The 22,036-nt window shown below is 45.9% G+C and overlaps 1 protein-coding gene across 5 annotated transcripts in view; it reads right to left on the reverse strand.

Moving 5' to 3' along the window:
• Nucleotides 1–58: 58 nt before the first annotated feature.
• MAST4 (microtubule associated serine/threonine kinase family member 4) overlaps nt 59–22,036 on the reverse strand; it is a 442,299-nt gene continuing 420,321 nt past the window's right edge. For 4 of the 5 annotated variants that reach the window (XM_053589500.1, XM_053589491.1, XM_053589506.1 and 1 more), the window contains 6 exons: nt 20,549–20,749; nt 18,021–18,250; nt 17,182–17,304; nt 9,260–9,396; nt 7,122–7,303; nt 59–6,779 (listed from right to left, as the gene is read on the reverse strand). In XM_053589500.1, coding sequence (XP_053445475.1) covers nt 2,875–6,779; nt 7,122–7,303; nt 9,260–9,396; nt 17,182–17,304; nt 18,021–18,250; nt 20,549–20,749 — 4,778 coding nt within the window. In that variant the 3' untranslated portion in view covers nt 59–2,874. The remainder of the gene's footprint in view (nt 6,780–7,121; nt 7,304–9,259; nt 9,397–17,181; nt 17,305–18,020; nt 18,251–20,548; nt 20,750–22,036) is intronic. The other variant, XM_053589522.1, reaches the window with a different exon arrangement.

A 22,036-nucleotide genomic window follows, 5' to 3' on the forward strand; every position in this document is an offset into this window, starting at 1 on the left:
TAATCACTAATACTTTTGGAGGTGGTATGTGTATGAGCATATTAGAAAACAGTCATTACTTTTCATGCTAAATTTTTATTTCAATGTTATGCAACTGCATAAGTATAAATATTTTGTTCAATATACAACAATTATGACATCCATCAGGAATTTCTTAGAGAAAATAAGACTGCAAACACTTTATTGCACAGATCCTAACAAACTTTTAAGCTGGTAAATCTACAGCTGGGAGTACTATAGGGAGCACGTCTTACGATCACACAGAGACTGACCAACTAGAACACAACTAGGAGAATTTCTACCAGCTGATTGGAGAGGTTTACAACAACAGGTATCACATGAATGCAACCTTAAGTACTCTTTACTCATCCATAATGAAAACCATATTTGGCAAAAATGATAGTATGCTATACAAAATATACAGAAAAATATCATTTGTAAACAGCTAGTTGTGCTTTAAAGGAAACTGAACAGTTAAAAAACAAAGGCTGTAAACCATGAACTACCGCCCCGATAGACCTGTCTCCACGTCTGAGTGTAGGACTGGATTATGATAACCACCAAACGCAGATAAGCATTATAAATGCTGAGAACACTCCTGAAACCCATTTAAATTCTTATAAAATTTGTGTTTCTTCTGCAGTTTTATAATGTAGTGTTATGGAATGGCTAAAACACATGGAAAAAAATTAGGGCCTGGCTGCAGTGTCTCAAGCCTGTAATCCTAATACTCTGAGCGGGAGGACTGCTTGAGCTCAGGAGTGTGAGACCAGCCTGAGCAAGAGCAAGACCCCATCTCTACTAAAATAGCGAAATTAGCCAGGCACTGTGGCCGGTGCCTGTACTCCTATTTACTTGGGCAGCTGAGGCAGGAGGATCACTTGAGCCCAGGTTTTTGAGGTTGCAGTGAGCTATAAGGATATCACTGCACTCTACTTGGGGACATAAAATAAGAGTACATCTCAAAAAAAAAAAAAAAAATTAGAGGCAAAGAGGAGACATTTTTCTTTCCTTTCTTTCTTTTGGGGGGAGGGGACATTGCCAACTTATTTTACAACAAAGGACAACAAAATAGTTAAGTTATGCCTTTGTTGTCAAAGTGGAGTTTATAGCCTCCCTAAAGATTTACAATCCACAGGGCTATAAATGATGCTGTGCTTAGATAAACAATTTTATAGCCTGAAGATACTAAGACATCCCTGAGTGGGTTTGGGTGCTGAATTAGTTATTTGTTGGTCATTTTTTTTTTCCTCTTAGAAAACAAAATAAAAAATTCCTACTGTGGTTCTCATGCATCTAACACTTATCTGTGTTTTCTCTTAGTGCTTTACTACTTATGCCAACAAGTGCCATGTTACAATACGAGCCACCAAACAAAACAAACAAAACACACAAAAAAAACTGCAACAAAAGTCCCCCCACCCTGCCACCAAATCAGAAACCTTCCGCATTAAAATGATCTTACAAATTCTACATATTCCACAGTATACAAAATTTAAATAAGGCTTAGCAAAAGTAAAAAGGATGATCACATTCAAGCACCAAATAGCTCCAACAAGTCTTTTTGTTACAAAAATGTTGCTCTTTATTAATACAGTATTTTTTTTTTTTTTTTGCTTACAAATAAAGAGATCATGTTATGAAATGTAGGGAGCTACCTGATGCATTAGAAATGAATGTGAAACCCCAGGAACTTGCTAAAAACAGCAAGCCTCGTCTACAACATAAGGCCCCAGCTATGTATTAAAATGTATCTGATGTCCTGATTAGTCCTTAATATAGATGCTATGATGCCAATCCCCCCCCACCTCCCAGTTCCTTTCCTCACAAAAGCAAATTGAAAACCTCTTCCAATGCCTGAAACTTAGCACTCCACCTAAGCACTAGCACATCTGTGTGCCGCCACCAATTGTCCTTTCTATTTCAGAGCAGGGCTGGTTCTGGACTACAGAGCCTGTGCTTCTTGCACTAGTCACTCACAGCATAAAGGCCTGAGTTGAACAGTTTGGTAAAAAAGGAGGACAGCAGAAGTAAAGGTGATGTGTGTTCACAGTCCCTGCTCTGCCTTGGGTGAAGACCAGACGCACATCCAGACAAGGACAACTGGCCTTCTAGACAGTTGGACCCAGGATCAAAATGTCCAGGAGGATGACCGTGAAATGAAAACGGCTGGCTCCATTTGTGCCGGCCATTCCTAATGGAGGATTCCAAATGCAGCGATTAGAGTAGTTCCTGCTTTTAGATCTGGAAACATAGGTAGCCAGATAGAGTGCTATCAGAAACTCTGGTTAAAAATACACATAAAAACTCACCATCTACTGTATTAGGGCTTTCTTCCACCTTTAACTTCATTTAGAATGTTTTAGCTTATAAAAATGGAACCTTGAAATATTCTCTTAAACCTCAGACCTAACCATGAGGGTGGATGTGTCTACCCACAGATAGGAGTGCATCTATAGTTTTACACACACCCAGTTTTGACCATTTTGCTTCACTATTACATTATGATGAATGGTAAAGCAAAAATCTTGTTCAAAAAAAAAGCTGTAGTAAACGACGCAATCAGCAGCAAGGTAAAGACTCTACATCCCAAACCAGACACATTGCTATGTATTTACAGGAAAATCTTTTTCCTCAACAACCCTCAACTGTAAAGGTATTTTTTTGTACAAACACTATCTGGTAACGGTTTTACCGGTTACAACTGGGAAGGCATCTGGAAGAAGGTCCCCTCTTTTTTTCTCTCTCTCCTTCCTCAATGAGGCTCCAAGCTCTGCCTGGCAACATTCCCACACAGTGCTGGTTTCGAAAGGTAGTCAAGACACAGTCACACATTCTGGCCGGTCACCACATTCTGCCCAAGGATCTGCCCCGTTAGGAGGCCTTTTTGTGAGGGCTGCTACGCAAACTCTCTTTCCCCCGCCTCTGCCGTACCACAAAGTCCTTCTCAGAAGAAAGGGTGACGGGGCGGTCCAAGTTTGGGGCTGGAAAGGTCTTGGTCACTTCTCGGCCTGCGTTCTGTTTCCGAGCTGGGGGCAGATGGGCTGGGGCAGGCTCCCTCCCTTTGGCTTCTCCTAAGGAGGCACTTACTGAGAGAGCCCTGTCCCTGTAGCTGGCTCCGCCTGTCGCGATTGGGTCAAGATGGTGTGACTCCAGAGTGGTGGTGGAAATCCGGAAGGATGGCAAAGAGTCGCTCTTTGTCATTTGGGTTCTGCCATCCCCCCCTGATGGACATTTCCTGTGGTCCCTGTTGCTGGAGGCTGGGGGGTCAACTGTGCCTCCACTGGCCATAGCAGAACAGGTGTCACCGTTGGTTGTAAAGGCCTCCCGGACCGCGGGTCTGGCTTCGGGAAAGCTGGAGGAGCAGCTCAGAGAATTTTCCAGGAGGGCAGCCGAGCATGAGGAACTTTGTCCTGTGGCCGAGGGTGACCGCTTCATGCTGCTGGGCTTGCCCGCCTCAGTCAGTGGTTTCTGGGGACTGGGCCCTTTCCCCTTGGCCTCTGGGAAGCCCTTCCCCGCCCCCGTGGCCGTGGCTGGCCTCTCCACACCAGTCAGCCAGGTCTCCCCGGGTGCCAGGGGAGGGCTGGCCTCGAGCTTCTCTCTGTCTGCCGGAACATAAAGTGCATCTGTGCGTTTCTTCCCTTCAGGCTTTCTGTCGGTGGCAGCGGCCTGCTGGCTCGTGCTTCTGTCTGTCTGTCTGCACGGAGGGAGGCAATCTTTCACAGTGGATGGTTTGGGGTGCTTTGGAGATAGGTTTTGCATTTCACTGACAGGGGAGGGTTGCGGGTCCCCTGACTCACTAATCTCTGGGTATTCTTGCCTCGGCAAATGCGCAGGCTTGTTCAGGATCTCTGGGGGATGCCCACCACTGGTGGGTTTCAGTGTGGTGGCTGCAGGACCCCCTTCAGTATGTGGTGGGACAGAGGGCTGACTTTCTCCTTGGGCAGTCACATCACTGGCTTTGCTCTGAGAGCCTGGGACAGCAGGGAACACATCCAACCCCCCCTTACTGCCGCCCTTCCCCTCCCTGCTAGAGCTGGCCAGAGGCTGAGTGACAGGCTCCTTGCCCTTTGCAGCCCCAATGCTTGGTTTCTGTAAGGAGAGGGACTTGTCTGGGTGCTTAGACTTGCCAGGGCCTGGGTCAGGGCCTGGCCGGAGCTTGTGGCTGCTGCTTTCACTGGGCAAAGCAGCAGGCTTTGGGGGTTCCTGGGGGGCCAGGGTGGGTTCTGCAGCGCTGGGCCTGGTCCCAGGCTCTCTGCTGGAAGCCTGGCTTGGGGATCCGCAATGCTGCCAAGAGGCGAGGCTGGACAGCTCTTTAGAGGTCAAGGTGTGCTGAGGGCTATTGACGAGGTGTCTTTGCAGAGGCTGCTCTTTCCTTTCAGGGTCCTTGGGACCATCTTTCTGCAAAGATGGGAAAGCGGAGAGCTTTTCACTCTTCCCACTCTCAATCCCAGGTGCCTGCAGAGAACGCCTGGCAGGAGGGGCGTCAGACTTGGGTTCCAGGCCACTTTTCCCCTTGCCCAGCTGCTTCTCACACGGAACCTCAGCTGGCTGCAAAGAGGAATCGTCTCTGGCTAGCGGCTTCAGCTCTTCCTGGCCATCCCTGTGGCTGGTTTTCCCACAAGGCCCCCATGGTTTCTCTATGGCCTGGGTCTTCACATCAAAATCTGGGCAGGCCCTTCCCACAGAGGAGAGATTTCTGGGGCTGTCACTGGCTTTAGCAGTTCCCGGCAGGCACAGCCCCACAGAGGAGTCTCTGCATACATCAGCCCGAGCAGCAGACCTCTCGCTTCTGGCTGTGGAAGGGCCCCTTTCAGAGGAGTCTCTCAAGCTCGGCTTCTCCCTGGAGGAGGTACTTCCAGGTGGGAGTGGGCCACGTGGCCTGGCTGGGTCGGTGCCATGGAGGCCCTGCCCTGGGCAGGGGAGGAGCTGGGTGTCAGTGGTGTGGTCTTGGTGCTTGTGGGGGCCACCCTCTCTCCACTGGGGATTGTTTCCCATGACTGTCATTGTGCTCCTGGCAGCAGGATGGGAAACTTTCCTGTCCTGCTTTAGTTCTGAGTCAGGCAAGGGAGCTGCTGGTGAATTCTGAAGACCCCGACTGGGGGGCAGGAACCTAGGCTCAAGCAGATGGCATTTATTCATCTTTACGCTGGCAGAAGGAGGCTCTTTTGGACTGGCAGTTTCTCCCTTTTTCTTGCTGCTGCTGGGAAGAGCTGGTGGCACAGAAGGCCCCACATCCCCACCTGGGCTAGGACTCTGTGCAGGCTCTGGCGAAGGCAGCTCTGTCTTGGAGGCCTGTGGTCCAGACAGGAGAGCGATGTCCAAAGTGCCCTCAATGGGCTTTAGGCATGATACAGACCTGCCTTCCAGCTTATACTCCGAGGGGCTTTTCCTCACAGGGGACTCAGGAGCAACCAAGCCTGGCTTCTCTACTCCACCGTCCACCCGGCCAGCTAAGCCCTTGAGGGGAACAAAAGAGCCAGCACTGATCTGAACTGCATGGGGGCTGCTGATGAAGGCTCGGCTCTCGGGGGCTGCGGGGGCCTCCTGCTGCCCACCCACGGGCCGGGCTGAGCTCCCTGGCAGGCTTTCATGGGGACCAGCTATTGTCTTGGGCTTTACCAGGGGGCAGAGGCTGTCATCTTTGTCTTCGAGGGGCATTTTCTTCCGGAGGTAATCGATATTGGCCAGCTTGCTATCTAACTTCTCACATCGGAGAAGTTCCTTGGCCTTCTCTGTGTTTTCCCCCTTCCCGCAGTGGGGCCTATCCATGGAGTGACAGAGACTGTCCTGGAGGGTCCCCGGAACAGAGACCTGTTTGAAGTCCCTGCCGCCCTGGCTGTGCTCACCATGTGCCAGGCCAGAGCCAGCCAGGGCCCCGTCAGAGGCCACCCCCTCGCCAGCACGGGCGCTGGCCTGCTTGTGAAGAGCGTCTTTCAGCAGACTGCCCAGAGACTGGCCTTCCTGCACGGCAGCCTTGCTGTCAAAATGGTTTGACCTTTCTAAAGGCTTCGGATAGATTTTCTTGTCTCTCTCTTCTCGCTTAAAGATAGCAAGGTTCTCCAAGTCACTCCCAAGCCCATGGGATTTCTGATGGGATTCTTGTTTCTCAGAGAAGCCGTCTGGCTTCTTCACCACCACCTTGGCCTTCAGCTTGTCCCGGTCCAGCTCGTCCACAGACTCTTGCCGGCCCAGCTTCCGGGAGACGGGGCGCTTCAGGCAGCCCTGCTCCACCGGCCGGGCACGGCTCAGGGGAGGCACGTCACCCACGTTCTCCTCCAGGCTCTGCAGGGTCGCCTCCCGCTGGGACTGGTCGCGCTGTACTTCCTCCTGAGTCACCTCTAGGCTGTGCTTGCGTGAGCACAGGTGCTTCTTATCACCGCTGTAGGAGGGTGACAGTTTCTCCTCTGACTGCACGCGCTTGAGCAGCGGGGACCTGGGCGGCTCTGCACTCTTGGGCCTCACGATGTGTCTGACGATGGTGGGCGGGGAGTGCATCTTGCTGGGAAAGGCTTGTGCGATCTTGGAATTGCCCAGCGAGTGTCCCAAAAGAGGGGATGGTGACCGCTGAGGAGAGGTAGGCTGGGGGGTCGGAGAGGGTGTCCGGGCCAGCGGGGAGAGCGGGATGTTGCCTGCCGACTTACGCCTTCCTGAGCGGTACCTCTGCCCCCCAAGTTTGGGGGCCAGACCGTGAAGGGTGCTGGGTCGGATGTGCCCCGATCCAGCTGGGGAATTGGGGGCACTAGAACTCGGGGAGCTGCTCTGGGAGGAATTAGTACCTGTGGGTGGAAAACAGAAGGCTGTTAGCATCCACGGTCATTTCCACTTTTCCTTCTACACTTGTAGTCGGACTATGGTGGGTAAGGCCAGGTCAATGTTAGCAAATTGTCTCAGCCTCTAACTAGTGAAATGAACACTTTCGGATAAACTTCCCCACACTGCAGTTTAGCCCCAAACTTCTTGCCTTATTTTACAGGCCAGAATAGCTGTATCTTAGAACCTTTCTATAAATCTCGTCTGTAGCATTTACATCCTCAGTCTGTTTTCCTTATGGATCCTCAGATGGTGACCCTGCCTCTTCTCCACTCTCTGCTGCGTTCCAGACCAGGAAAGTCACTCACCGGATGGGAAGTCGGGGGTGGAGCGGTAGCTTGGTGTGGGTGACCTGGGAGACAGGCTGTGAGTGGGTGAGCCTGGGAGGCTCTCTCCTGAGGACAGGGATCGGTTCAGGCAGGAGAAACTTCGGCTAGTGTGGAGTAACGGAGAAGGCTGCTTGGCTAGCTTTTTGAAAAGAGATCTCCTCCTAGAGTGAAAACAGGAAAAAATGGACAAGAGTCAACTTTCAGAACTGTTCCTGCCTCCCCACAACACCAGCATATTCAGTTCAACGGCTCCATGTCAGGGACAGTGACATGTCTCTACAGACCCCATTAAAGAGGAGGAAGCCACTTTTGTATTAAAAACTTTGTTATGATGTGCGAAGGCACTTTTAAAAAGAGCGAGGGGGGAAAACAGAGATTGGAAAATAGGAAGAAGACACAAAATATTAAAAACACATTCATTTACTTGTTAGGTTTATGAGGAGGGCACTCTTTGCCTCAAAGCTTCTGAGTATACATCCCCAAATACAATGACACGATTTAATTAAGACACGATACAAAGTAAATCTCTGAGAACCCGTTATCTTGGGTACAGAATTCTTTAATGGTGGTACACTGGGAAGAGGCTTTATCAGTGAAGGGCCGTTGGCTGTACTCACTCCCTGGGGGCTCTCGAATATTGCTAACAACAACGTAGGCTGTTTCATTCACATAGAAAAACTGAAGCACATGACCTCTGCAGGGCAGCAGATACCACACAGCCTTAGAGGCGAATGTGCAGTTCAAGCAGCACATCCTCAAGTCAAAGAGCACAGCGTTCTGGTGGGAGGTCCACAGGGCAGGTGGCCACCCAGAGTTCTTTTACCATCATATAAGCCTTACCCACCCCAGTGAACTTCAACAGAACACCTCACACTGCTCCCCCTTTGAAACAATTTGTTCTATATGACTTAAAGCACAATTAAAGTTAAAGGACAACAGAAAAGAAAGATCCTAGAACTTGTATGTGTTTGATTTAATCAAAGTAATAATTATACTCTGGTTAAAAGGTCAAATAGTTCTATAAACTTATAATGAAAATCAGCAACTCTGCTACCTTCTCTCCCCTCTCCAGAGACATCACTTTCAACTCTTTTACCCGCTTCTTCTCCTTTTTGTTTGTATGTTGCTAAATAATGTGTTTCCCCTGCTTTTTAGTTTTTCAATGTTAGAAATTATCTGTTGATTTCCTACCATGAAAGACAAGAACTGAGCTCTTATACAGCCCCCTTCTGCCTTCTCACCAAATAAACTCTCCCTTTTTTCTTCCTCCAATACGGCTAAACCAAAATGTTTGGTTAGAAAAATCGCTGTTGTATTATTTTGTTATAAATATTATTCATAGCTGGACCATGCAAAACATAACTCTACTTCTTTTCTTCTGTAAGCTTGTTTTTCTGAGAGTTAAGACATCAATCTTTTTTTTTGTTTGTGTGCTTATTTTTCTGCATTTCTATTAACAAAAAACCTCTTAATATGATGCAATTTGATCAGGTCAAAGTGGGTATAGGAGGAAGCACACTCAGAGAGCTGCCTGGCAAGAAACACCCCTGCCAGGAACACAGGCTCCCCTCCTGCAGGTGTCTGCAGTGAGCACAAAGTGGTACTCACCAGCGCCCCCCGGGCTGCAAACATGCAGAAGCTAGTTAGATTGCCAGTCGGTAAAACAAAGCCCTTTTATTCCAGGCTTATATGGAAACTTTAAAGATAGAGTTATTTTAGACTATCTGGCATTTTTTTTAAAAAAATGGCAACTGTTTTTAGATACTGTAAAAGGACATTTTAAATTTAGATGTAATGTTAAAAACTGCCTAAAAGTCCACTTCCTCAAATCCAACTGAAATGAAGAAGCTTAAAAAATAGCAAAGGACTATTATTCTTAGCTTCCACATACAATAAGCAGCAGCAATCTAAATCCTTCTCCAATGTCATTATGTAAATCCTCTGACTGTGGAAATCAGTGCTATTCTGACTGTGAGGTTTAATGTACAATGCACGTGAACCTTAACATTTTTTCAGAGAGAAATAGAGCTTCCTCGTAGGTAAGCAGTTAGGCAGGGAGTAACTTTTCTTCAACATGGGTATATACCAAACTCACAAATACGAACAGCTTCACTAACCTTTCTAGACTTTCTTTCTTCTTAGATTTCTTGCTCCGCCTCACCATCCGGCTCTTATAGCTGTTTCTCCTGGCTGGTCCTGTTTTGATTGACGTGTTTTCAAATGGGGTAGTAGTGATTGACACCTTATTTCCACTCTGTGAAAAAAGATGAGGTGGTACTGAAGGGAAATGCCACGATGAAGCAAGATCACAGAGAGGCAGGAGCTTCACAGACAAATAAAAACACACCTGAACATGTGCATGAAAGGCTCCCATTTCTAAGTAACCCTTCCATCAGTGAAGTCCTGACAGAAGACAAACTGGGTAGAAGTTTCTCTAAGAGGGTAGGCTCCAGAGTCCACAGATCTGAGTTCAAATCCAAGCTCTGTGACCTTAGCAGGCTGCTTACCCTTCCCTCTGCCTCCACTTGCTGTTCCAGCTAACAATATATCCTCTACCCATCACACAGGGCTGGGATGAGGATTCAATGAGAGAAAGTTTGCAAAGCCTTTTGCACTGAGTGTGACACATGGAAAGGGCTCTATAAATAACAGACATCTTCATCCATATGTATTTAGTATAAACGTGCCCAGCGGCTGTCTGCTCTTGGTTGATTTTTCTTTTTTCTCCTTTTTGTGTTTTTCTTTTGGCTTGGAAATTATGGAGTAGCAAAACTGAATGAGATAAATTTTTTTTAAAGGTTCCGTTTCCATTGCCATAAAAGCTGTCAGCTTGCAGAGCTGGAAAGTTTTTGCCAGCCAGTAGAAACCTCTCTTTAACCAGGTCACGCAGTGGGGAGGTAATTCCTGGTGGGTTTCTACGTCCTTTCACTCAGTACTGGGACGGGGGCTTGCTGGGCAGGCCCTTGGGATGGAGCTGAGTCAGCAGCTAAGCAGAGGGGTGCCCAGGGCAAGTAGGCAGTCACTCTGGCATCAATTATCCCTTCTTGAATTTCATAATAACCAGGGGAGAAACATGTCCTTTTCAAAGTCAGAGATGGCCCTGATTACTTTGAAAATCTAAGAAGTAGAAAAAGAAGGGCCTTTTAAAGGCCCCAGCCCAGAAGACACCTAGCAGCCAAGGCACGAGTGGTACCGAGAGAAGGAGAGGAAAGGAGGGAAGGGGCAGAGGACGGAAAAGAACAGGCAATGACTGTGTTCATGATAACATCTACTTCCTTCCCACCAGGTTGGGAAGTAATCCACACCTTTATAAGAAATAGATCCACAACAGCACAAAGAGTAAGTCAGCCATTCTATATACAAATGCCAAAATTTTAAAAATAAATCTATTAGCATTCTAGCTATTCTTGAAATGAAAATATCAGTTTATAGGTATACTTTTCATTAAAGTATAAATGAAAAGATAAAAATCATTGAGAAGTCCATCCTGCAGCTATCACTCATAATATTTCAGTGTATTTTCTGCTGGTCTTTTCTTCAGACGTGTGTAAATATCACTTATCAAAGACATGCTTTCGGAAATAATTTTAATATTTTCTATATTTACAGTTTTATGTTGTTTTTCATTTCACATTATATATTTCTGGAAAACTTTCCCATCATTAAATACTCTCTCAGAACATGACTTTTACTGCCTATCTTAAGATACTCCATCAGATGGATGAATCCAAATTTACAATTCCCAACTCCTATGTTTTCCTACTTTTCCACTGTTGTTAAGTGTTGATACTGCCTGCCTCTTACTTGTTTTGGTTATTTGTACTTCTTTGATTTTTCATGTCACACATCAGTTTAATATGGGAAAAGTCTTCGTGTCTTACCATTGGGTTTAGAGTTATATGTCTAAGAACATAATTCCATACTTCATGTCATATTTGTAGAAAATATTTCGAGGATATAGGATTTTAACTTCAACAACAGCACAAAGAGTAAGTCAGCCATTCTATATACAAATGCCAAAATTTAAAAAATAAATCTTTACCTATTAGCATGCTAGCTATTCTTTAAATGAAAATATCAGTTTACTGGTAAGGTCAACTGGTGAAGGTTTTCTGGAATGAGGTATTTTTTTTACTAGTCGAGGCCATGTGCTGATATTTTAGATTTTCCTACGGTGAAGGAAAGAGGCGTCACACATGGTTGGAGTGCACCCTTCCCTGAAGTTCTTTCCATCCTCGGCCAGATTCACAGAGTGGACACACAGAGCCAGACCGTCACTGGGGCTTAATCCAGCCCAGCTCTTTCCTAATACAATTCAGCATAACTTTGATATCTTTATCCATAAGAGATTAACAATGCCACTTGGCATTTTAAAACCACATTTGGATCTTTAAACCATTTTTCATATACAGGGTGGCTGTAAAGTTCATGTGCCATTTAAGGTGTGCAATTTAAAATTGCACATAAACCTTACGGTCACCCTGTATAGTTTCTCAATTTATTCCCGTAACTAAGGCATGAGGGTTGTTTGTTTCAGCCTTATGATTTGGAAGAGGTTGTTACCCTTGCTCTACAGATAAAGGAAACAGATTCAGAGACCCAGATTCTTCTTTCCCAAAGCCACAGAGGAAGCCACGCCTGGCTCTCCTGCCCTCATCCCCTGTATTCCTTCTACCACATTCGGGTCCCCTCCACTGCCTGGCACAGTGTGGGGCTGGTGCTTACTGAGCAGCGAGCATTTCACTGACATGAGGTACTATCAAGGGGTCAGATTGTCAAAAACAAGTGAAGGAGATAGAAACATACCACCAAAGTGGGTAAGACAAATGTACCTACTCAACACTGACCATCACGAACGAGGGACAGGATGCCACTGTGCTTACGCAAACACGTGTGCCTTCCCCTACAGAAACCAGACCAGTTTGCTCTTTCTTGTTTTTACATGTAGTTGTTCCAGAGGACGACTCATTGGACTTACAGACACCAAAGCCAATTTCTCCGAGGGAAAATACAGAAACAGGGATGCAGAGTGCAAATGTTATGCTGGAAACATTCATGGTTGTAAAAATGGTAAAGGACTGGAAAAATAATAGCTGAGACTTGAGAAGCCTGCCACCTGGTGGATCCACTCTGCCACAGCAGGGGCTGCCTCCATTCAAAGGGGCTTCCCCGCTTGCTTTATGGAACATTTACTTCTCTCAATTAACGAGTAATCTCTTGTCAGCCAAATTCTGAGGCACTTGTTTAAAAAATAACAAGAAAAATAAAGTCAGCAGACCGTTAAATGTTCAATTAGTTCACTTTTAAGCTATTTTTGTGATGAGTGCACAGCTGGAAGAAAGTTCTTTTAAACTGGCTGAAATGAATGCCATAGCACAAGTCTGGCCGTGTTAGCTATCTCTTGGCCCTGAGTACCTGCCCTGCAACTGGTTTTACATTTCTTTCTCTGCAAACTGCAGGTGGGGGATAGGCTCTCCCTGTCCCCCTGTGTCTGCACCCTGACCCACCCTTCACTATCCAGCCCCAGCCATCTCGCACACTTCAGGCTTAAGCCAGGCTCCAGCCCACTGGTTCACCTGTACATCTCACATGCCTTGAGATCTCCTGCCCCTGGGTTTACACATATCTTCTCTGTGCCTAGACTATTCTGCCCCCCTTGCCATATGCTAAATCTCCAGCCATCTCTCAAAGCCCTCTCTGCGCTGACAACCCTGGATTTTTGACTCCATTCCTGTCCACTCTGGAGAAAAGGCATCTCTCCTCAGAACTTCTGCTGGGTTTATGGTCTTATGTTTCACATGATGATTACAGGCTGGCATTGCCACTGGTTCCCCCTCGTGGACATTAAACGCAAACAGAGACTTCACGTGCCGAGTAGCACGAGAGAAACACAGGCTCCAGAGCCACACTGCCCGGGGCAAGCCGTCCCCTGCCCCTCCCCAGCACCACACCTTGGTTGCTTTGTTAACTTCTCTCTGTATCTGTGAAATGAGAACATTTGTATTCCTGTAAACACACTTGTAATAGAGCGTGGCAGGTCCCAAGGGTTCTCTTTCCATTAGCTATTCTTACGTGTCATTTTTACATCACTTTTGCAGTTCTTCCCATGAGGCTCTGCACATTCAAGGGGCTCAGTAAATAGGTGAGGATGACAATGATGCTCTTTGATGGTTCCCATTGTAGGAGCTAGAGGCTCCGAGAGTTCATGGAAAATTCTTTTATAAAGCAGGGACTGGTGGGATTTTAGGGCTTCTCTTATGCTTGGGGGGTTTAAACTAATGCCACTCTAAAACAGCAACCTGTTGAGTGGAAAGTTTCTTGGATCACAGAAGTTAGCCTGGCAGGTTATCACGGGAGCAGGGGGCAGTGCTGGGTCCCCATGGTTTCCACTCAACACTCTACTGGGCAAAGAATGATGGAAGTCTACTTACAAAGTTCTCTTAGATTGTCAAATGGAGGTGGCTAACTCCCTGTGGCAGGCAGGAAAGCTTAGGGTGAAGCCCAAGAAGTACACTGTAAGGAGTTCACACAGCCAGTGGGGAGCGGAGCTGGATAACCATGACATCCTATAATCCCACACAACCAGGATGCCAAGTGACAAGTTTCCCTGTGTGTAGAAGTTAGCGCTTCCCTAGCAGGTTCACTTTGAATTTGTGAGAGCAAATGAGACCAAATATGAAACATGAAAAGTGCTTCCTAAGTCCTTCCTCCCAGAGATAAACACTGTGCATGTGCTCCTGAGTTCTAAACGTGTACACACAGCCCTCTGCCATAACCTCGCCACTTTTCTCTGAAGGTGCCATGAGATTCTGTAAAGTACTTAGTAAGTATAAACCACTGTGTAAACAGCATCCAAGAACACTGGCATGCAGCCACCGTGCTGCCGTGAAACCAGTGATGGCACACAGGGGCCCAGCACCGATGCCCACCACTTGACACCCTTCATTCGAGAATCGTTGGTTGAATTTGGAAGTAAAGCTGCATGATTACACAGTTCACTGGGAAGATAATTAAATCCCTGTCTCCTCTTTGTTTCATTACACTCTAGTTACTCCTCTTGAGCGCTTCTCTTATGAACCACGGGCAGGATCCTCCGTCTGGATCTGTGACAGAGCACCCGCAGCTCCCAAGGGTGCGACAGGGCTCACTCCACTGTGCATAAGTGACCTCAGCGATGCACGGGGACTGTTGCCAGGCTTTAGGTTGCAGAAGGGGCTCCATAACCACATGAGGGTGAAATGTTACAAATGGGATCATTTGAGTCTGCTAAGAGACCTTCCCAGAGGGCTTTAGGGGAAATGCACATTCAAATTTCACAGTTTAAAGGGGAAGGAAAGTTTTAAAATCCAGAATCATATTAAAATACTTTACAGAACAAATTACAACACTGACCAATTAAGTCACAGCAAAATAAACAAATCCACATTTCCTAATGTATATATTTCAGTCTATTACTTCTCATTCTGTTGTTATGAAGAGAGAGATGTTATGACCTAAACATATGCCCTGGCGGGAGAGAGTCTACATATAACACAACATTGTTACAGAGAATACAGAAGACAAAATGTACATTATCATTGAAATCCCTAGTAGAATGAATGACAACTAGGAGAAGCAGAACCACATAACACAGACTTGTCCTCTCACACCAAGGTCAAGGGGAGCGACTAGAAAGCTCCAGGAGCACGTTAGAGGCAGGAGCGCCCCTGTCTGCACCTCCGCAGTCCTACGAACTAAAGGCTCATACTGGACAGAGGAGACTTCCCTGGGCCCTTCTCCACAGGGCGGCTTGGAGCCTGCCACGGGGCACTGCGGACCACAGGATTCAGTGCTGTGAGAGCAGCAGCTGGTCACACTCATGAATCCCTTGTCTCTCCTGACATTTGTCTCAGGGAATCTGAGGTCATCTCAGGTGACTGTCACACTGCAGGAAGTTCACAGTCAGCAACCCTGCTCCGCCTCCCACTTCTTGGACATTTTCTCCAAGAGGTGCTTCATCTCAGTCGGACAAACAATATACAGAGACAGATGCTGAATGGAATTAAAAACGTCAGATCTGAGGCACTTTGTTGCCAGAAGTGGTATTTGTTTCTCCTTAGTGGGCCATACAGCCAAAGTATAGCTTAACTCCAGTCATCTTAAGGCATTTGCCCTGAAACTGAGGGCACATGGACCAGGACACGCATCAGGACACAGCTAAGCAGCCGGGTGCTGCCTGGGTCCTCCCAGACTAACTCCTAGACTGCAAAAGGAGAACCCCACGGTCCACCTTAATTCCACAACCTTATTGAGCTCCCAACCCCCATGGGGCCTGAGCTCAAGACTAAATTCTCATTAATGCTATTTGCCGTTCAAGTAATCAACAGCAGTAACTCTACCCACTCCTTCACACTGGACATTTTGATAGACGCGCTGTTTACTACTCCTGGGATGTAGCTCAGACCTCAGATCTCTTCAAGAATATACTCACATGGGCTGGAAGAACAGCAGAGAGCAGAGGAGAAAAGTCACTTCGCTCACTTGCTTTTGAAAGATGTGCACATGTGCACCCCACTTCCCTGTAGTCTCCTCCAAATTCCTCATTTTTTTCCAAGCTCCAGCACCGTGTCTCTTCCTAGTGATGCCTCTCCCCACTCTGGATGGTCTCTCCAGAACCATGACATTCCTCCCTTTGCTACAGCGAGAATAATTAAGCTGTGTTGTTTTTGCTACATACATATCTCCTACTTTGAAGGCAGAGACCATATCCTACCAGCCTCAGGATGAGTGCTGCAGAAACATCTGAACGACTATTTAAGAGACACATCTATGTTTATGCTTACAGGTCTTTCTGCTTTGCCTCCCTAATTAGACTGTGGGTCCTGCCAGCAGCACATCTCTCTGGATGGCAGCCCCCTCCAAGAATCTGAAAAATACAGCTCAAGAAGCAAAAGGCCTGTTGATTATAAAATAATCCTACAATTAGAAACTGTATTTCTCATTGCAGATAAATTAGCCTTCTTTTTCTCAGAAAAATTTAAGTCAAATACATAAATTTATCTTGATTTGTTTTAACCAGATTCATATTTGGAGGTGTAATTTTATATTCTGGAGCCAGCAGGTGGCAAAGCAAATAACCCAACAGAACTGGCTGAGAGGATCAGTGTATACTCACTCTCTCCCCATTTACAGGCACGTGATCTTCCTCCGTGGGTTCTATTTGGCTTACATTTTAAATAGAAATTGATCCTCATTTAAGTTGATTTGAAAAGGGGGAGGGAAGCCTAATAATTGCTAGGATCCCTTCTTCTGCTATCACTTCTTTTTATAATTGACAGTCCAACCTGTGTATCTTCACAATTCTGTCTTTTAAAGGAACTCCAACTCTCAGAGACTAACCTCACAGTTTAATACTGTTTTGTTTTCTACTATCCTGGAAAGTTCCTATTGAAAGCTCCTAAAGAAAATCCCCTTTAAGGGGCGGCGCCTGTGGCTCAGTCAGTAAGGCGCCGGCCCCTATACCGAGGGTGGCGGGTTCAAACCCAGCCCCGGCAAAACTGCAACAAAAAATAGCCGGGCGTTGTGGCGGGCGCCTGTAGTCCCAGCTGCTCGGGAAGCTGAGGCAAGAGAATCGCTTAAGCCCAGGAGTTGGAGGTTGCTGTGAGCTGTGTGATGCCACGGCACTCTACTGAGGGCCATAAAGTGAAACTCTGTTTCTACAAAAAAAAAAAAAAAAAAAAGAAAATCCCCTTTAAGATAGGTGATTGTCAAACAGATTTCACTATGTGAGGTACATAAATAAAGAGAATTCTTACTATTTATGGTTGAGAATGAGAATCTAAATTAAATGAGGGGATAAGTGTGCAGATACAAGGATATTATTTCATAATATAAAATCACAATTCATAAAATCTTTGTCTTTATATTAAGCTTCAGACTACTAAATGCTTTTTAAATAATAATACAGACTAAGGATGTACCATGGAGCCACCAATCTCTGGGCAATAGTTCCTTTAGACTACCTGCTTCCGCTCTGGCCCCGACATAAAGAAGGTGGTACCTTTAGCAGGAGCTCGATAACCTCCGTGTGGACAAGTCCGTGCACTGGCTCGCCATTGATATGTGTGATCAGATCCCCAGCCTTCAGTCCCGCCTGGCACGCTGGACTTCCTTCTTCTACGTTCTAAAGTCCAAGGGCAGAGAATATGTTTGTGAGTGAACAAATGACAACTCTAACACACATAGTTTCTTTTGGCAGAATATTCTAAATTAATGAACAGATGGTTCTGACCTCCTGACAGAAAATCAAAAAGGCATGGTTACTATTTCTATTCCGTCAATGTTCTCAAATAAAACAACTCATATGGTTTCTTGAAAAATGGCAAGTAAATTAAGAAGGTAATTTTTTTTTTTTTTTGAGACAGAGTCTTACTATGTCGCCCTTGGTAGAGTGCCGAGGCGTCACAGCTCACACACTTGCAACCTCAAACCCTTGGGCTTATGTGATTCTCTTGCCTCAGGCTCCCAAGTAGCTGGGACTACAGGTGCCCGCCACAACGCCCGGCTAAGGAAGGTAATTTTTTAAAAGACCAGGGTGGAAGAAAAAGACAGACAGAATGAAAAAAGGATGGAAACATTGTCTCTGACTACGTCTACCAGCTTAGCATGTATGGGTAGATAGTCAAATTCTGGACAGAATTATGAGGAATGATTAGTTTTTGCCAATTTCAATTCTACCACATAGACAAAGAGAAAGAGCTCGAAAAGGAAAATAAAACAGGTCCCAACTGCCATCTTAAAAGGAAATACATTTGCTATTAACTATGCCTCTGCCAACTTATCTACTCTCCAGGTTGGCTAAAAATGAAAACTAGCAAGTGTGAAAGATTGCCGTCTCACCCAGACGACATGGTGCACAGTATAGATGTCACTGTCACCCACGTACACCCGGATGGCTCGGATGGTGAAGCCATAGTTCTTCCCCGAACTATGGATCACAACAGGCTGATGTGGACTGGCAGAAGCTCCCGAAGAGTCTCGGCTGGGAGAGGAATCTCGTGAAGAAGAAGGGTCTGAGGACAGGGAATGGGGAGACATAGGACTTCCCAGTGGGGAAACAGCAAACATATCTGCGAACAAAGAAACCAGTCATCAGAGCTGGTCCTGGTCACATACATCCACTCCAGCCAGGAATGCGGGCATGGTCACAAAACAAACCCAGTCATTTCCAATAGCAAAATAAAGAGGTGATAAGCATGGATTTTGAAACAGACGCTTGACAAGGAAAACTTCAAAAGTGCTTCTATTTTAACTAATTTTTCAGTTAAGACCCTAACGTTATAATTTCTTAAGTCTCTACACTAATTAAAAGACACAGATAAGCAACTTTCTGGCTGTGATATTTTAATATATTTGATTTTAATTAAAGAAATAAATCATAGATGCATGTATTTCAAGTATATCCTAAGACTTTCTGTGCTACAGAGAAGGACACCACAGCTCCAAGTCCTCCACTGAACAACTTTACCACTGAACAACTTTACTGAGCTTTCAACACACATGCTCAGTAAAGCAATTTATTAATTTATCAGTTGCTTTCTAGAATGCTAGTGACTGATTAAAGAATTCTAATCCAGAAAACACTGACGTGGTTTCTACAGTGCTAGTAACTGATGAAAGAATTCTAATCCAGAAAACACTGACATGGTTTCTACAGTGCAACTGACTGATGAAAGAATTGTAATCCAGAAAACACCAACATGGTAACTTCTCTATAAAATAATAACTCACTACTAGGGTTACAACTGATTCTCTTCATAGGTTACCCATAATTCCGATAAGGTTTCTGGGCTCTCATCAGACACTGAATCAGCTGGCACCTTGACCTTGTACTTCTCAGCCTCCAGAAGTATGAACAATAAATTCTGTTGTGTATATATTACCCATCAGTATTTCATTATAGCAGTGGAAATGAACTAAAACACAAATATACTTTTAACTTATAGTTCATATCACTATTCCATCTATTTGAATCTAAACAGATGTTAAGTGTTGATGTGAAACTGTCGGTATGTATACACATGGGTGTGTGTTTCTGAGAAGAGGCAGAATGATCTATAAAGGATGCTGAGGTTTCAGTGTGGGCTTAGTTGGAACCAGACCACAAAGCGCCACTGCTACTGAAGGCTCACGTGGGGGTGGCGAATCCCACTGTGTCACACTGGATACAGGTATTCCACACTACCCGTTGTTCCAATTTTTACGCTTGTCCAAAGAAGAGCAAAGCGAAAGGCTACTGATGCTGCCTTACTCCTGACCTCACGTGGCATCTTGCTTCTCTTTTGCTGGCTCCCTCCCTATAATCAAAGGCCAAGGAGAGAGATGTACGCTGGTGGGCAGGGAACTTCAAAACATGCATGTGGACACACGCTGCTAAAAAGCCAAGCTCCGAATTTGTACCTCTTGATACATTCCTTTAGCTTTCCACATTAAATAATTTCCCTATTTTACCAAAGTCTGGGTTTTCATACCAGGTTTTGAAAGTGCGCTGGACTGCACCAAACTTACCTTCCCTATTGTGCAGCTGTCCTGGGACCACCCTGTGGGGTTATGAAGAGTCACTCAGACTAGGGAGAAAGGTGTTTGCCCTACGGTGCTAAGTGGGACATCTCCCAGAAACTGAATCTGCTAGAGTGTGCACTATTCCCAAAAGAGCATTTGTTTATATCAACTTTATTTCTGCACAAATATGAAATTTTAAAGATGTAAACAATCCCTTTAATTCACTTCCCACTTCCGCTCTCTTGCTGTCATTTCAGTGACATCATGATCCTCGGGGTACGTATTTCCTCTCTGCCAGGGGATTTACTACAGACTTAGTGACCAGGAGAGGCAAAGCCAGGGTGCGAGAAAATACAGACCAGTGTTCCAAAAAGGGACAGAAAATGATTCGACTACCAGTAGGAGGAAGCAGAGCTCAACCAACAGGTTAAGACAACTTGTACTTTCAATGCTGTGACTCTCTGTGACTACAGTGATGGAAAGCTTAAGTTCTCTGTGTCTGCTTCCTCATTAATTAGATGAGAAGAACTATACTTAGCTTTCCAGCACCAAGGCTGTAAACAGCTCTGCAAAGTGTATGAAGGATACACAGTCTAAAGAAGAAAATTACTCATGGGAGGGAAATTTATCATTCAACGTGGAGGGAGAAAAGCAAAGGAAAGAAAAGAAAGGAAAGATGCCTTCACGGGAAGGAAGCCTCTCTCCTCTGTTGATGCAGAGAGAGAGATGAAATAGGCCCCGATCGAGTGCTGTGCTGGGCACCACCCGCTCCTGCTTCAAGCAATCTTGCTTCCCAATCAGCATTCCACACTGGGGAGGGAGCATGCACAAATCACACAATTTCATGCGAGCAGGTGTCTCTCTACCTCCTGGGATCACGAGGGACAGAGCACTGGCAGAAAGGGACTTTGTGACTTTCCCCGAGAGTTTCTTTTTTTCTGTGCTTTCTAATCGCTGTCGAGCCATGTGAGAAGCGGGTTCACTGGGTGGCTTTGAGGAATTATCTGCACTGTCCACACACTCGTTCCGTCCATTTATCTGATCCAAGTGCTCTGAAAAACTGCCAACTGTATAAAGAAGAAGGGATAAACACATTCAGGGAAATTTAGGATAGGCAAGGGGGAGGGTAGCAGAGGAGGAGGAACAAATGCTGGAAACACACTCCCACGTGGCTGGTAAGACCATCCGCGTCTGGAGAGCATCAGACGCACACGACTGGTTTGAGACAGGTGACGTGGAGGAGGAAGAGGCAGAAGAGGCGAGTGTTCAGGCTTCCTTCCATCTGCACACAGATCCAATTCTCAACCAATGACTCTGTTCAATTAGCGGAATAAATTACTTTCTATAATCTATATTTTAGAGCCCTCATACAGCTAGCTCTTTCTCAATTGTCCTCCCCCCCAAACATGAAAGGTGAGGCTATGACCCAAACATCACCTTACAAACACCATGACCACCCGCTTCACAGTACGGTCAGCCGAGGATACTGTGGATCATCGCTATCAATGCTGTGAATAATAATTCCGTCACACGGGCAGCATTTAATCACTCTGTGTAGGCTTAGGTCTTTGTCATTTTCTACCATCTTCCTAGGACACACCTCACACTAGGCTCAGGTATGTAACTCACAGAAAGGGCCTAACATGCCTCCGGGACTTCTCACGCCATAGGCCTCCTACTCTGAACTCCTTGTCAAGTTCAGTGGCCGAGACAAAGACAAAGGCTGTTACCACATTACCCAGTAGCCCATTTCACCTCCGTGCTTTTAATCTACACAGCATGTCACTCACTGACCCTCCCTGAAGTTACCTGCCATCCCCTCTAAGCCACATCTGCTTTACTTTAAATCTTATTAATCTTTCATGTAAACTGGAGTTCTTTTTTCAAGTTCAAAAACCAGGAATCCCCTCAACAGTGGAGCACGTAGGGGAATGCAGAATAGAAAAATCACGGATTTGGTCTGGTGAGTACAGAAGAGCTCAAATAGGAAGACACGCCGAGTCCCCAGAGAACAGCTGAGTGGCCACCAGTGTGCTTTCTCCTAGTCTTTCTCTCCTGAGTTACTAGTTTTTTTCTTTTTCTTTTGCTGAGACAGAGTCTCACTCTGTTGCCCTGGCTGTGTCAGCCTAGCTTACCACAACCTCAAATTCCTAGGCGTAAGTGATCCTCCTGCCTCAGCCTCCCCAGTAACTGGGACTATAGATGCCTGCCACAATGCCCAGCTAATTTTTCTATTTTTAGTAGAGAAAGGGCCTCCCTCTTGCTCACGCAGGACTTGAAGTCCTTAGCTCAAAGCATCCTCCTGTCTTGGCCTCCCAGAATGCTAGAATTATAGGCATGAGCCACCATGCCAG

The sequence above is a fragment of the Nycticebus coucang genome, chromosome 1 (assembly GCF_027406575.1).
Source record: "Nycticebus coucang isolate mNycCou1 chromosome 1, mNycCou1.pri, whole genome shotgun sequence".
Taxonomy (NCBI): domain Eukaryota; kingdom Metazoa; phylum Chordata; class Mammalia; order Primates; family Lorisidae; genus Nycticebus; species Nycticebus coucang.